Below are 15471 nucleotides of genomic sequence, written 5' to 3'. Positions count from 1 at the left end.
CAAGTGCTTGCTAATACCAAAATTGGCTAATTATTATACCGTACAAATTAGATAATTAATATTCATAGATCTGAATATTATCCCAATGCATCTGTGTATCATGTTTCATTGAAATCTGTTGCCCTGAAATGGACATTTTCAAAATAAATCATCTTTGAGTAAATTTGAAAAAAGTTGTAACCCCACTCCTTTTCTGTCAGTCTACTGTTTCCAACTTCTCCTGAAGTGAAACTGCACTGCGCCACCAAACGTGGGACAAAGGGAGAGGCCATGCACTAAGTACTTTAAAAATGCATAGTTTTACAAGTATGTGAATTACTAGTATGCTAATGAAAATCTAGATATTTTTTAGTCTGGGAATTAATAGAATATTGGAAGATCAATTGAATATCATTTTTTTTTTTTATGTCATCTTGTATTTCCTGGGTGCAGAATATTACCGAGCAATTGGTCTTCTGGAGGAGTTATACTGCACACCTATGGCACAGTACACCGTATCTTAATAAGAAATCACTAACATACTTGTTACTATTATTGCTTATCAAGTGAAATTGAAAACAAAAATAAAATCGCCCTGAATTTTCAATCTACCATGATTGTGTCTTTCAATATTGGATGATTTCAACAAAAGCAGCCCCAACAAATGCCGCAAGAAAATCCAATTTAAGAACAAACTGGTACTACTGGTAGTTGTGTTTCACTGCATCAAATTAGAAATCATACATTCATGTATCAGATCATTGAATGTATCCAAATTTGGTACCTATGACCGATACCAATTGATCTTATTACCACCAAATATATAGGTAGTTGTGTTTATGCCATTTGTAAATTGATTGATGTTATAGGTCTATTAAATACATGCATGTGTTAGTTCCTGCATGGAGGTATTGAGATCGGCTACTGATCATAACCAGACAATTCCTCCTACTGAATCAACATGGATCAACATTCAGTTGTACACTTTTTTCTTATTTTCACAGTGATTTATATGTATCAAACAGAAAACAAACTGCGATGATGACTGATCACAAAATTAATACATGAGAAATTGGTCTGAACTCTCAAAAACGTATCACGTTGTTACTATACTAATAATACAGCATAGTATCTTTACTTCAAATTTGTAAACAAGCAGCCCATCGACTGAGTTAGCTCTGCTGTTACCAATGTACATTTCAATTAAATTATCAAAGATATCATCAGAAAATGAACAAATCTGAGAGAGGACCACCTGAGGTACCTTTATGTATAATATCAAAACAATCAACCTTGCATTTTTCAACAAGAAGTTGAAAATATCACTTTTTATCAAAAATACTCATATAAATTAGAAAATTAACGATATAATCATGAAATAAACAAATCTGTGCAATACCCCAATGCTTCTATATACCAAGTTTCATTGAAATATGTTGAACGATTCTTGAAGTATAAATTGAACACCTATAAATTATCTAGTATGTAAATTAGGTAATTTAGACACAGATTCTACCATGTCTGTGCATTGTCCTAATGCATCTGTGTGCCAAGTTTCATTGAAATGTGTTGAAAGGTTCTTGAGAAATCAGTACAAGAGCCAAAAAATTGGCTCATTATTATGCAAATGAGATTAATAATATGCATGGTGTCAAAGTGAAACTAATCAGATCTGTGCAGTATCTAAAGAGATAAGTGGAACAGACAGACAGGGTAACTGCTTTTCACACAGAAGTCAAAATATATTTCAGTAACTAGTTTACGATGACTCTATGCTTGCTGTATATAATTTTGTAATAAGTTGACATTATGAAATGAAAAATCCACAAACATTCAAACAAGAGGAATCGAATCTGCTTTCCATGCCTCTAGATGGCGCTAAATATGAAAGTATCTTGACGCTCATCCTTTGCTTTTAATCCCAAAACGAAATTGATTATGGTCACCGCATGTATTAGTTTAAATGATGCACGTCATGTTTGTTGGGGGGGGATGTGCCAAAACATTGTAAAAATGAAAGGAAATACATTTTGTAGTCTTCCCCATAAAATAAATCGCCTCGCAACATTGGGGGGGTATATTATCGCATGTTTATATTATAAACAATAAGTAATTTATTCCTTTATGTAATATTAAAGTAGTCTTTTCATAGCTGTACTATGGGTTTCATCATTGCAAGAAAACTTGTAGACATAGGCAGAATATTTACCTGAATCAGTAGTTTAAAAAGCACAAAATGACTCATTTTTACCGACTCTGTATTACCCTCGTCTAGTATGATAATGAATTGATCTACATTGCGAAACCAATGTTGCACGATATCTGACTGAATATTTCTCAGAACTGCTGTAAACTCGGCAAATTTGAAGTGCAAATTGGTCAGTTTTACGATTCAAAAACTATCATGGTTACAATAAAAAAAAATTTTGTGTGAGAGGTGTGTTTAGAGTACAGTAATGATGATCAAACAAATTCAACCCTTGTTCGCAAAACCTTTGGTTGATTAAGGATTACATTATAGTTATCCAACAATGTACAACACAGAAGTGGACACGAGTATTTTTAAAATTAGTTTATACTCAATAAATACAACTGTGTTATTAGTCCCCGTTCGTATGAAGTCCGAAAACGGGGACTTATAATTTGGTCTCTGTCCGTCTGTGTGTCCGTCCAGAGTCATATCTCAGAATCCCTTCGACCGATTCCGTTCATTCTTCGCATGTGCCTAGTACTTTATGTGGGACATATGCACATGCAGTGGTTTAGCGATTCGATTCAAAATGGCCGACTGGCAGCCATCTTGTTTTTTGAAAATGTTGTATTTTGGACATGCTTTGTCAGTTTTCATTCGAATTTAGTACATAGATCATACATGTTAGGATACATGTCCCTGACCGTCCGTGAGTTCCTGAGTCTGTCCGTCCGACCGTCCGTGTGTCCGTGCGTCAGTCTATCCAACGTCATATTTCAGAATCCTGTGGGCCGATTCCGTTCATTCTTTGCATGTGCCTAGTACCTTATATGGGACATATGCACATGCAGTGGTTTAGTGATTCAAATGGCCAACTGGCAGCCATCTTGTTTTTTGAAAATGTTGTATTTTGGACATGCTTTGTCAGTTGTCATTCAAACTTGGTACATAGATTATACATGTTAGGATACATGTCCATGACGATTTATTTCGCAATTGGATCAAAGATGGTCGACTGGCAGGCATCTTGTTTTTGTTTTTTTATACGGTATCTTGGACGTGCTCTGTCAGTTTTCATTCAAATTTGGCACATACATGTACTTTATACATGTTAGGATGCATGTCCATGACAATTTGTTTCAAAGGATGGCCGATTGACAGCCATCTGACTTTTTGGCCTTACTACTATATTTCCACAATTTATGTACCATTTTCATTTGTATTTGGCACATACATCATACATATCAGTGTGTTTCATGATCAGATCAAAGATGGCTGAATAACGGCTGTTTTTATTTTGGCCATATTACTACGACACGAAACACATGTTTTGATATAAATAAACAATCTGTTGTATACGCCACTTGGAACTCAAGTTTCAAGGACATGCTCGCGACAACCCCTCCGCTTTAATATGACGAGCACAAAGAGAACTTAACGGGGACTGTGTCATTTTCAATGACTTGTATTTTTATTAAAAAACCGAAATATATCACCTTTTTATCAATGTTTACTTTTTCACTTTTGTAAGCATTTAATCACATCATGCAACAATGCTTCGTGTTGCTGCATCAAACTAAACGCTATACCAGTATGTATTACAATGTCATACAGCAGAAAAACAGCTGTGATTATCTTGTACTTGTTCCAATCGGAAATAAATATGGATGATAGCTTACTCCTATCTTGATGAAACAAAATAAAACTTTTTTGTCAATCGCTTCATTCATGAAATCTGAAAGAGTCACTGGCGACTTTCCAGACGTCTCCCGTTTGAGCGAGTACAAAAGTCTGATTGAATCCCTGCATCCGATTCCCTTCAAATTTGACCGTGCCAGAAACGGTTACCAACACAGATGTCACTCCATTTGTCGCTTCCTCTGCAAAAAAACAGAAAGATGAACCACATGAAGATATCTGGTGATAAAGATACAACCATTTTCATTTGTACAAATAATATTGCGCATCAATACTCCATCCCGTCCCAATCAACAATTTCTGATAAATGCACCTTGTTAACAAAACAAAATCATTTTCTGAAATAGTGCATGAGGGCTCACTTTGAAAATCCAATTCCACAATCATTGTGTGAGGGCTCACTTTTAGGTCATATTTATGGAACAATTAGATTTTTTACGAGTGTGAAGATTCTCGTTTGATCCACACACGATTAGCACTTGATTCGCATTCGATTCACGTACGATTGATACTTCCATTGAAATAATTCATGCAAATGTTGATCTATAGCAATTGCAGCTAATTTATCAATATTTTTGTGATGAAAAATAGACATAAATTTAGTATTTTCTGTTTCTTTAGCTTTTTATACTTGTTTGAGCCCATGTGACTTCCGATGTGAGTGAGACTGTAACCATGATTTTACCCAAAAGAAATAGGTTGATCCCTGTTTTTCCTACATAAAAAATGCTATGCATGGGTTTCTCGAGAGAACAAAACTGCAAAAGAGAGCACTGCAATTCAGCAGCGCCACTAAGTGGGGGAGATAGGGATTTCCCTACCAGAGTGTGGATTTTTTTATCATTCTAAGTTAGGGCTTAGGGCCAAAATTACTATCAGACAGGTCACAGTTGAAGACTGTGGCCACATGTGATCTCTGGTTAATCAGAATTTTATGGTTGCCAGAGGATCTGCTTTCCAGGGTAAGGGGGTGCATGGCCATGGCATGAGGGTGCTGCGCCACTGTTCCCTTGTTTAAAAAAATCCTTGATACACGCATTGTACGTGAATAAAAAAAATGAGAATTAATACGGTAGAATACAAATCAAAGTCATTTTTTACCTTTCGGCAAAATTAATAGAATCATTTTTGGTTGATTCAAATAAATAGTGATTCATTTCAGCTTTGTTAGGACCACATATATCACAATATTTTCTCTTACTTGAAAACCAAATCATATCACTAAAGAGTGCATCTTACTTTGTTGGCAATGGCTTACCAAGCTGAAACCAGCAGTTATACTAAATACTAATCACTCATTTTACAAAGTCTCAAGTAATTATTTTGGTTGTAATTCCTGTACCCTTACCAGCAATTGGCTGACAGTCCAATGTATCAACTCTAAAATCACTCGTTGGTAGTTGTTCGTAAAACTTTGTGATCTGTTGAGAACCGCTGCAAGCATTTCCATTCCAAACAAGAGACGCATCGGCAGAATATAATTTTGATAATTTCTGTGAAGTCATAAACTGTTATTAGTATCAGACATGGTATATCATCCATGCATCCCAGCAACTCCACTGCACTCACCACAGCCTATTCCTGTTGTAATTAAAATTATTTTATGCCCAACACTTCATTAAAATAGTTACATTTTCTATCACTAGTACACCCCTCCAATCCCTTTGATCATTAATATTTATAGCTCTGTGTACAGGTCTGTGAAGAGTGATATAAAATATGGACATATCCTGTACATGCAAGTAAAGCTGCCAGTTTGCAGGGAGAGCATGTTGGTGATTTTGAGTTCACAGGCAGTTCTGAACTGGCAATTGTGAGTTTCCATGCAGCTGTGAACTGGCGGTTTGCGAGTTTGCAATCAGCTCTGAACTGGCGTTTGCGAGTTTGCAATCAGCTATGAACTGGCGTTTGCGAGTTTGCAATCAGCTATGAACTGGTGTTTGCGAGTTTGCAATGAGCTCTGAACTGGTGTTTGCGAGTTTGCAATCAGCTCTGAACTGGCGTTTGCAAGTTTGCAATCAGCTCTGAACTGGTGTTTGTGAGTTTGCAATCAGCTGTGAACTGGCGTTTGCAAGTTTACAATCAGCTCTGAACTGGCGTTTGAAAGTTTACAATCAGCTCTGAACTGGCGGTTTGCGAGTTTGCAATCAGCTCTGAACGAGCATTTGCAAGTTTGCAATCAGCTCTGAACGGGTGATTGCGAGTTTGCAATCAGCTCTGAACGGGTGATTGCGAGTTTGCAATCAGCTCTGAACTGGTGATTGCGAGTTTGCAATCAGCTCTGAATGGGTGATTGCGAGTTTGCAATCAGCTCTGAACGGGTGATTGCGAGTTTACAATCAGCTCTGAACTGGCGTTTGCAAGTTTACAATCAGCTCTGAACTGGTGTTTGCAAGTTTGCAATCAGCTCTGAACTGGTGTTTGCAAGTTTGCAATCAGCTTTGAACTGGCATTTGCAAGTTTGCAATCAGCTCCGAACATGCGTTTGCGAGTTTGCAATCAGCTCTGAACTGGTGTTTGCAAGTTTGCAATCAGCTCTGAAACTGGCGTTTGCGAGTTTGCAATCAGCTCTAAACTGGCGTTTGCAAGTTTACAATCAGCTCTGAACTGGCGTTTGCAAGTTTGCAATCAGCTTTGAACTGGCAGTTTGCTAGTTTGCAATCAGCTCTGAACTGGCATTTGCAAGTTTACAATCAGCTATGAACTGGCGTTTGCAAGTTTGCATTCAGCTCTTACCTGGCGTTTGCAAGTTTGCAATCGGCTCTGAACTGGCGTTTTCAAGTTTGCAATCAGCTCTGAACTGGTGTTTGCAAGTTTGCAATCAGCTCTGAACTGGCGTTCACAAGTTTACAATCAGCTCTGAACTGGCGTTTGCAAGTTTACAATCAGCTCTGAACTGTGGTTTGCAAGTTTACAATCAGCTCTGAACTGGCGTTTGCAAGTTTACAATCAGCTCTGAACTGGCGTTTGCGAGTTTGCAATCAGCTCTGAACTGGCGTTTGCAAGTTTACAATCAGCTCTGAACTGGTGTTTGCGAGTTTGCAATCAGCTCTGAACTGGCGTTTGTAAGTTTGCAATCAGCTCTGAACTGGTATTTACGAGTTCGCAATCAGCTCTGAACTGGTGTTTGCGAGTTTGCAATGATTGAAAATGAAAACTGGGCATTTATTTTAAAATGCTTGCTGTAAGTGTTTTGGTATATGATTGTTGTTTATTCCATATTTGTCGCCTTGTTTACTACCTGTGAATAACTAAAAATCGCTGATTGAAATGGCTGAACAGGACGTTTATTTTAAAATGCCCACTGTAGAATATAAATGTAGTTGGCCAGTTCCAAAGTTGGCTTGTCAGAGAAGTCAGCCAATGAGCAAAAAGAAACAAGGTGTTGCAATGTGCATTTCATGTTTTATGCAAGTCAGTGTTATTTACATTATATCTCTTTTTGATAGCAAGAATATATGTAGTACAGTATCTCTAATGTGTTGTACATTGTAAACAGCATTATCTGTTTACAGTGATGTAAATTAATGGGCTACCGCAAGTAATAAAACTTATGTTCGATTATTTTATAGCCGTAATGTAAATTATTTTGTTTACTTAATTTGAACGCATGACGACTGTGGTACTTTAAATATATTTGTTTTCTCCCAGCAATTTCTTACTTGATAAAAAAAAAATCCTCTCAAACGATAAGAATATATATTTCAATGTGTCAGCCACACAAAAATCATCCAAATTATCTAGTTAGCTAGCAATCAAGCATAACGGAGCTCAATTTATTATCAGATACAAATTTGATTATGCTGAAGGTATTGTCGGTATGGTGATTTTGAAAATTATAACGATGGGATGAGGGGGATCATTCCAGTATTTTTCGACACCCCCCTACGGATGGATATTAAGGTTATGACACCCTATGGATTCAAATCCACGATTCAGGTGTTGGATTTTTGTTAACTCACACACCCCCTGGACACTTTACTGATTTGACGTATACAGATGTGTATGTAAAAAAATTTAATATATCAAAAATATGACACCTCTCGGAATTAAACCATCCCCTCGGATTTAAACCGTCCGTGGGGGGGGGGGGAACTGGAATGACCCGGGCGCGATCGTCAGTCTTTTGTTACCTGTGAACTCGAAGTCGAACGTTCAGAGCTGACTCGTGATAACAATAATAAAATTTACAAACTCACATTTCTTCTTTTATCCAAAGAATCGTAATATATTTTTTGAAATTCTTCTCCTGCTTGACAAGCTTGGGCTATTTTAATTTTAAAATCCTACATAGAATAAACAAAAGTAGTCATCATACGATCCATCATGGCACAATATTCACAGTACAATGAAATCAAACTGGAACCGTAGCATGTAATTTCAAATATACTCACAGACGCCGCCATTTTCGCTCTCCCACGCTGCTTTGTCTACTTCCGGGTTCAGGGTCAAGGGTGAGCATCGTTCCAGGGGGGTTGTATACTCGTAAGCGGTAAGCCGACTTATGCAGTTTGAGATAAAAAGAGGCCACGACAGTTGCTGCCGACGTGAGTGCCACCGCAGAAAGTGTTTTGAGACAAAGGGTGGGTAGTTTTCGAGGTTTAGAAAAGTTGGAAAACGTCCGCATATTTAGTTCAGCATTTCCGATTGTTCAGTCGGCGTGCGTGTGTACGTGGTACTGGTGGTTGGCATCATCGTCAATACACGGTGTGGCATACACTTTGTAGTTAAGTTAAGCTACTGGCCTGCGAATTACGCGTTCTCGCGATGATCCAAGTTGATGTATTCTGGTCCTTTGCGATGGGCGCATGTTTCGCCTCATGCGCCGCCGAGTCGTTAAAGAGGGAAACTTCTGTGTTCATCAATAAATACTTCGTGTATTGCGTTTTGTATCTGAGCCTTATCTTTGGTCCGTCTGGTGTATATCTACTATGGGGATACCCAGGATGGGAGACGATGTTTTTTCTAGATCGCAGCCTTAATCCGATCTGGCCGTGTTTATTTGCCTGTACGAACGTCTTGCAAGGAGTGTTGGGGTTTGTTGTGGTTTGGAAATTAATTCATAACGGCAAAGAAGCGACAGCGCACGCTGTCTGGACCATGGCATACACTTGTATGTTTACTATCTTGACACTTGGGTATGACAGATTCCTCTATGCAGGCAAGTTGATAACTAAGGGATGGACCATTTTAAATTATGTGGTGCGATTTGAGGCTTTGGACGCTTTTCAAAATGACTAAAGAGAAAATGTATGAATCAGCAATTGAATTTTAAAATTGAAGAAAACTGCTGCTAGAACTGATAAATCACACTTGCTCTATTTCCCTCCCCCTGCCACGGGTTTAAAATGGTCCATCCCTTAACTTTTTTTGGTTTTAATTAATTCTAGTTTAAAAATGTACAGCGATTATATTATGGGCAGTACTCGAACATTTATGGAAAGTGATTGTTGTCATAGCAACACTAATTTGGCAAAATGATAAAAATACTGTTTATAACAGAGAGAAAAATCATTATGCAAAATAATGCACCATTGAGGGTTCAGTTAACAAAATAACTACAGTAAGTGTTAATTTATTAATGAAACCTTTAAACTACTAGTAATCTGTTCTTTTTTGTTGAACTTTAGATTTTATATTAGGACAATGAATTGGACATTGTACATTCATTTCCTGTTGACTTCTTTACATTGTTCTGCAAAAACGTTTTGATTTTTTTAACATGATATCTGAAAAGTTTGAGATAGTAGAGATTGCCTAAATTTGACAATCATGAATACAGTCAGCTGCAGATATTTTTTATTAATGATACAAATAACAAATTATAACGATTTTGCTATTACCGGTAATCAGTGTTTATAGCCAACTTAATATACCAATAATTTTGATCAGCTTAGTGAAATAAAATATTAATTTCCAATGACTTAATTAATATTTTATAAAGTGGAGAAAAAATATTTTTTGATTGAAAATGTTGGTATTCACCATGTTTTTTGAAAACTGGAAATTTTATAATATGCCAAAGTATATTGATATTAATTGAAATGTGTTAAAAAAACAAAATACATTAAATTTGACCTTATATAATTGATGAAAAAATCACTTGTCATCAACTAAATTATATCAGCTTTCATACCTTGTACCGGATAGTGTGTTGGCCTCACTTAAGATAAAACTATCAGATAAACAAAAATCGTTTAAATCGTGCATATCAGGTTTCAAATTTGTATAGCTTCTAATTTTATTTTACTGAGGATATGGCAACTTGATCTGCAGATTTTTTTTTGTCACTGAATTGTGGAAATTGTGCTTATATTCCAACATTAGCATTGCAGATCAAACAACTCATGTGTAAAGGGATGGACCATTTTTTTGAACGGGTTATTTTTTCTCCCTCCCCCAGTAAAGGTAATAATCACTTTTTACATATATGTTCTGAGAGTTGTTTTGGGAAATAAACAAAACCATTAAAAGTTGACAAAATTGTTCTAAAATTCGAAAAAGACTTTGGGAGTCTTTGCAGTTAATGCGTCTGTGTATCTGTCTGTGTGTGATATCTTGAGAACCAATTATCAATTTCAATGAAACTTGATACAGTACACAAATACTCTAGGATAAAGCACAGACCTAATGAGCATTTGGTTGAAATCCTGTAAATAGTAATTACTTAATTTGCATATTAATTGGCCAATTTTAAGCCTTTTAACTTTTTTCTCATGTACCATAAAACTGATTTCAGTGAAACATTGTATATTGATGCTCTGGGATAATGCACAGACCTGATTAGTGTTTAGTTGGAATCTTTGCATATTAATCACCTAATCAGCATATTAAGTAGCCAGTTTTAAGTATTTTCACTTGTTTCCAAGTTCTCAAGTACCATTCAACAAATTTTTATGAAACATGGTTGATATCCATGAATATTTGCATTTTAATTAGTCAATCATCAGATTCAATGAAACTTGGTATATAGGTTCAATTTTGTGCTTACTAATTACCTAATTTGCATAAATTAACCATCTTATATGTGCTCCACAGATAACTTGAAGTACCACCCACCACAAATTTTAATGACACTAGTAAATACAGTATTCGTTATTTGTACTCCATGCCTCCAATACCTTCAGCACACGGAAGTTCTTTCTAAGCTTTCTTTGATTCATACATGCACATGCGATAAAGTTGAATAAAATAACATCTAGATATCTGTACACACTTTGAAAGATATTACTCTGGGGGACAACAAACAAATACAATAATAATAATTATAATAACAATAATAATAATAATAATAATAATAACTGCTTTGTTACACAACAATATTGAATACCATCAGTGGGTACCATACAGTTTGGTAAAACAGAACTACAGCATTCTAAATGCAACAAATGAATCATAAAATCACATGGTCCTTCTGTTCTCTGACTTGGTCCTTATCTATAAACTGTAGTTTTCAAGGATTTTCAAACTACCAAACTATTCGTCATACCGGTAATTTTTTACGAAAATTGCTTCTTTATTTTTTGTTGTTGCAACCTGGCTTATTAATGTCTGGTTATAAAATCAACCCTTTCTGTTGATGATGTAGTTGCTGATGAACACTATTGATGCTGCAGCAAATAATGTTTCTAATTATCACACCACCTTACCCCAGCATTTCATTACACTCACTTTTATTGATTTTCCAGGATCCTTAGCAGAGTGGCGTGCTGGCAAGAAGTACAAACTAATAGATTTTTTCTGGTGTGATGTTTTCTATACTTTGCTAATAATGGGAGTTGTTGTTATTCCTCCGCTGTACTATGCTGTAGTAACGTTCCCAACTGATGTACCGATAAACAAAAGTAGAAAATGGACAATGATTAAACAGGTAAAACAGAAATGTGTCTATTTCTTTCACAGTCGTTTCTGCTATTGCTAACTAAGTCGCTTTGCTAGCTAAATTGCTGACTGGTTTGCTATGTATGTCTCAAGAGCATAACTGGTTAAATCAAAGTATTTTTATGAGAGTGCTCTATTCGGTTACATCTTTCTTAAAATTCTTGGGATAAGACACTATACAATAAGATGAAATAACATTTTTAGGGAATTTCATCTTTATTTGATATTTGAACAATATTAGAACTCCTGTTGAGCTTGGTTTTATCAAAATTATTTCGTATCTATCTTGTGATGCCTATAGCTAACAAGTTGGGAAACTTAGCCAGCAATGCAGCTATGTTGATATCTGAAACAACATTTGGCGATGACAGTAATTGATTGATTGATTAAAGCTTATATGTGCTAAGAGATGATGGACTGATACTGCCACGTTAAAAAATACACAAGTGCATTGTATCCATACACAGATGTATTTGATTGAATCTTAGTACCAGATTTTGCAATTTGATCAATAACTTACTAGTTATGATTAATTTGATTACTTTTTGTATTCTTCAGTGAAATTTAAGAACTTAAACAATGAGCACTAAGCATTGTCTCTGCTTAGCTTGTGTATGCTAATTATTCACTATTTATGCAAATTATTGAATATTTATGCAAATTAGTGACAATTCACACTAATTAGTGACATTTTATTTGACTCATTGAACATGCATATTATTGACTATTTCTGCAAGTTATTGATTATTTAAGTGTTTGTGCTAATTATTGATTTTTATTTTAATTTATTCAAAACTTTAAAAAATGCTGTCAATTACCTTAATTTTAACAATTTATTATTTATTTTGCAGGCACTCACAGGCTACATGTATGCATCCATTGCAGTGGTGGTAGGATTCCTTCTTTTACACAACATGAAACAAACACCGCCGTCTTGGGGATACGATCGACTGCTTGCATTTCTCATCGGTCAAGCCGTATTTGGTGTTTTTATTTTTCTACCAATGTTTTTTATTCCACTCAAACGTAATAGAATGCGAAAAATTAAATGAATGTTTTTTTTCAGTTTTGGTTTTTCTAAATTCAGGGTAAAAGCATGCTGAAATATGGAATTTTAAAGAATCTAACATTTTTTTTCTGGGGCAGTTAATTTTCAATGAATGGTGTTTCATACTATTTTTTGAGGGGTATGCATATAGATAACATTCCCAAAACTGTTTTTATTTAGCAAAATACAAATTTTCGGTAGCTGAAATTGTGATAAATTGAAATGAAAATTGCCAACATTACTGTTATATTAACAGTATATTATTTTAGTTTTTCAATTATATTTAGGTTAACTGAAAAACCATTAACTTTATCTTGAGCTATTTTTTCTAATTTGATATTTGATTATATTCACTGAGTTTTTAAATTCATCGATTTTCCAGCAAAACCACAAGATCTATTATCTTTACTTAACTGATTTGAAAGACAAGCTGACAAACAAAGTGTCATTTTCATCAAGTATTAGCAAATAATTAATGTGTTTACAGTACTTAGTATGCCCTACACTTTTTTTACACAAGTTTTTGAAGTCTGCTATTATATATATGACATAAGAATTTCATGTTTTGTTTCATCTAATATTATCAGCTCATGGCAGCATGCTACATTGGTCCCCATGTCAGTCATGATATGGTAATATTAATGTCTGTTTCAAATCCAGACTTTTGTTGATAGGATTAGTTTAAAAAATGTTTGACTCTGGCAAATTAATATATTTTAAAGTGAATTTAAAGAAATGCAATGATGAACTCCTTTAGAAATAGAAATATTAACATGAATAATCATGTATATATAGAGTTGATACTGGCTGCTATAACACCTATAATTTGGTAATTTGTGTCAATAATCTGATGAAATGAAATGCATTACCTCAAATTAATGTCCTAGAATAAAATTTTGGGTGATCAGTATCAGATTTTCTAATTGATGCTTTATAACAACGTTGAGTGTTCTGGGTAATTGTCCATTTTATTGATGCTTAAAAGCAAAGTGTTTTACTTAATTATTGTGATATTTGGTGCTATTTGAATTTGTTTTATTGAAAATATCATAGTATTGAAATATAAAAAAGAGGTTGATCAATTGAATTAATGATGAAATTCGGTAATTTGCAGGTATTTCTATATTATTGTAACTTGTCTAGATATTTTATTTAATCTCAGCCCCCGGCATTTTTTTATTTTTAACAAAATTCAAATCATTATGAAGAAAAATAAGTTCATAAATCAGGGTAAAAAGTATACAACATATTATAATATATTAGGATTCATTTGTATATTTAGTACCATATATGGCTATTCATTTGCATATATGGTACATATCTCATGAATTAAAAATGTGCCTTTCATTTTTAAACAATACAATTTTATTATATTATATATTACTATTATATTATTATACTATGCAAAATAAATTATTATAGTCACAAATGAAATTTAGAAATTTTAGTAAAGTTGGCTATCTGCTCCAAATTAATTGTCTAAATTGACCTAATTAAATTAGAATATTCATGGCCCAGTGCTGTGAATGGCTGCTATCTGATTGTATTGATAATGTGATTGGTTTAATGTAGCCAGCTAATGAAATGCTGAATATATCGTGTTTTTGAACCAATCACATTTTTTCATCAGTTAGTAGATCACTTCAATAAATTTATTTTATATGAATAATAATATATGAATAAATGTATTTCCATGGTTACTTGAGACTGGTATCCTTGATTACCTCAATTGCCTTCTTTCATTGATCACTTATGCCTTTTAATTGTGTCTTAACATTATTGCTTTCCTGTGAATTCCACCAGTGTCTAATATTACGCAGTAATGCTAACATATCCAGATGTTGAACAAAGATTCAAACATTATGCCATTTTTGGTGAGAGTGAAATCTGCTTATAACTTTGTTTGCTTTGTTATACAGTATATGTTGAAGTTTATGTTTTTATTAATATGTTTAATTTGGTAGAGATCTGAACATGACCTGAGTCATCTTCAATTCCAGTAAAGATCTTGACATGTCCTGTGTCATTTTCTAATTTGGTAGTGTTCTAAACATGACCAGTGTCATCTTCACATTTAGCTGAATTTTAATTGAATTGTAGATAGCAGTGAATTGCATGCATGAGTTTATACGATAACTGGTTAGAATTTATTTCATATGCATGTTTTTATTGATTTTGATTTTTTAAATGACTGTTAGTTTATATTTTATCAAAACCAAAGATTGTAATTCTTGGCAATACCTTGTATGGTGCTATATTAAATATTATAATTAAATGTTATATTCACGAATTTAATGTGTATCGACTATGCATGTTACCTTTAGTTACGTTGAAATGATAGTATGCTATGAAGCTTGTACTGTGTACAATTGGAAAGAGGAAACTATGCAGTTGATTAATTGGAAATTAAAATTGTTTCCTAGACAACAAACCAAAGTTCCTAGTTAAAAAGATTAAGTTGAAAATTGTCTACCATTAAAATGTTCATGGCTTGCAAATTGAAAAGTTGCTTGGCTTATATATTTGTGCAGCAAATTTTGTTGCCTACCATTAACATTTCTTTGGGCCGGTGAGGGAAATTGATAAGCTACCTACTGCTAATTTGCAGTGTCAGCAACGTTGGCAAGATTATTTGTTAACTCAACAATGTACGAAAGTTTTAGTGATTCTACTG

General features: G+C 34.4%; 2 protein-coding genes across 2 annotated transcripts; one reads left to right on the top strand and one right to left on the bottom strand.

Moving 5' to 3' along the window:
• Window positions 1–3619: 3619 nt before the first annotated feature.
• LOC146747214 (NTF2-related export protein 1-like) lies at window positions 3620–8340 on the bottom strand. Its single transcript, XM_085498569.1, has 4 exons — window positions 8263–8340; window positions 8068–8154; window positions 5217–5361; window positions 3620–4050 (listed from the first exon to the last, which is right to left on the bottom strand). Exons 1-4 carry the CDS (start codon window positions 8272–8274, stop codon window positions 3893–3895), a joined length of 402 nt encoding a protein of 133 aa, XP_085354695.1. The 5' UTR covers window positions 8275–8340; the 3' UTR covers window positions 3620–3892.
• A 295-nt stretch (window positions 8341–8635) lies between these two features.
• Window positions 8636–13006, top strand: LOC102806610 (uncharacterized). Its single transcript, XM_006812391.3, has 3 exons — window positions 8636–9029; window positions 11557–11738; window positions 12601–13006. Exons 1-3 carry the CDS (start codon window positions 8636–8638, stop codon window positions 12799–12801), a joined length of 777 nt encoding a protein of 258 aa, XP_006812454.2. The 3' UTR covers window positions 12802–13006.
• Window positions 13007–15471: the final 2465 nt, after the last annotated feature.

Source organism: Saccoglossus kowalevskii, chromosome 4, assembly GCF_978046115.1.
Source record: "Saccoglossus kowalevskii chromosome 4, keSacKowa6.1, whole genome shotgun sequence".
NCBI lineage: Eukaryota > Metazoa > Hemichordata > Enteropneusta > Harrimaniidae > Saccoglossus > Saccoglossus kowalevskii.
The sequence above is the reverse complement of the archived record's forward strand: the minus strand, read 5'-3'. Positions and strand labels throughout refer to the sequence as shown.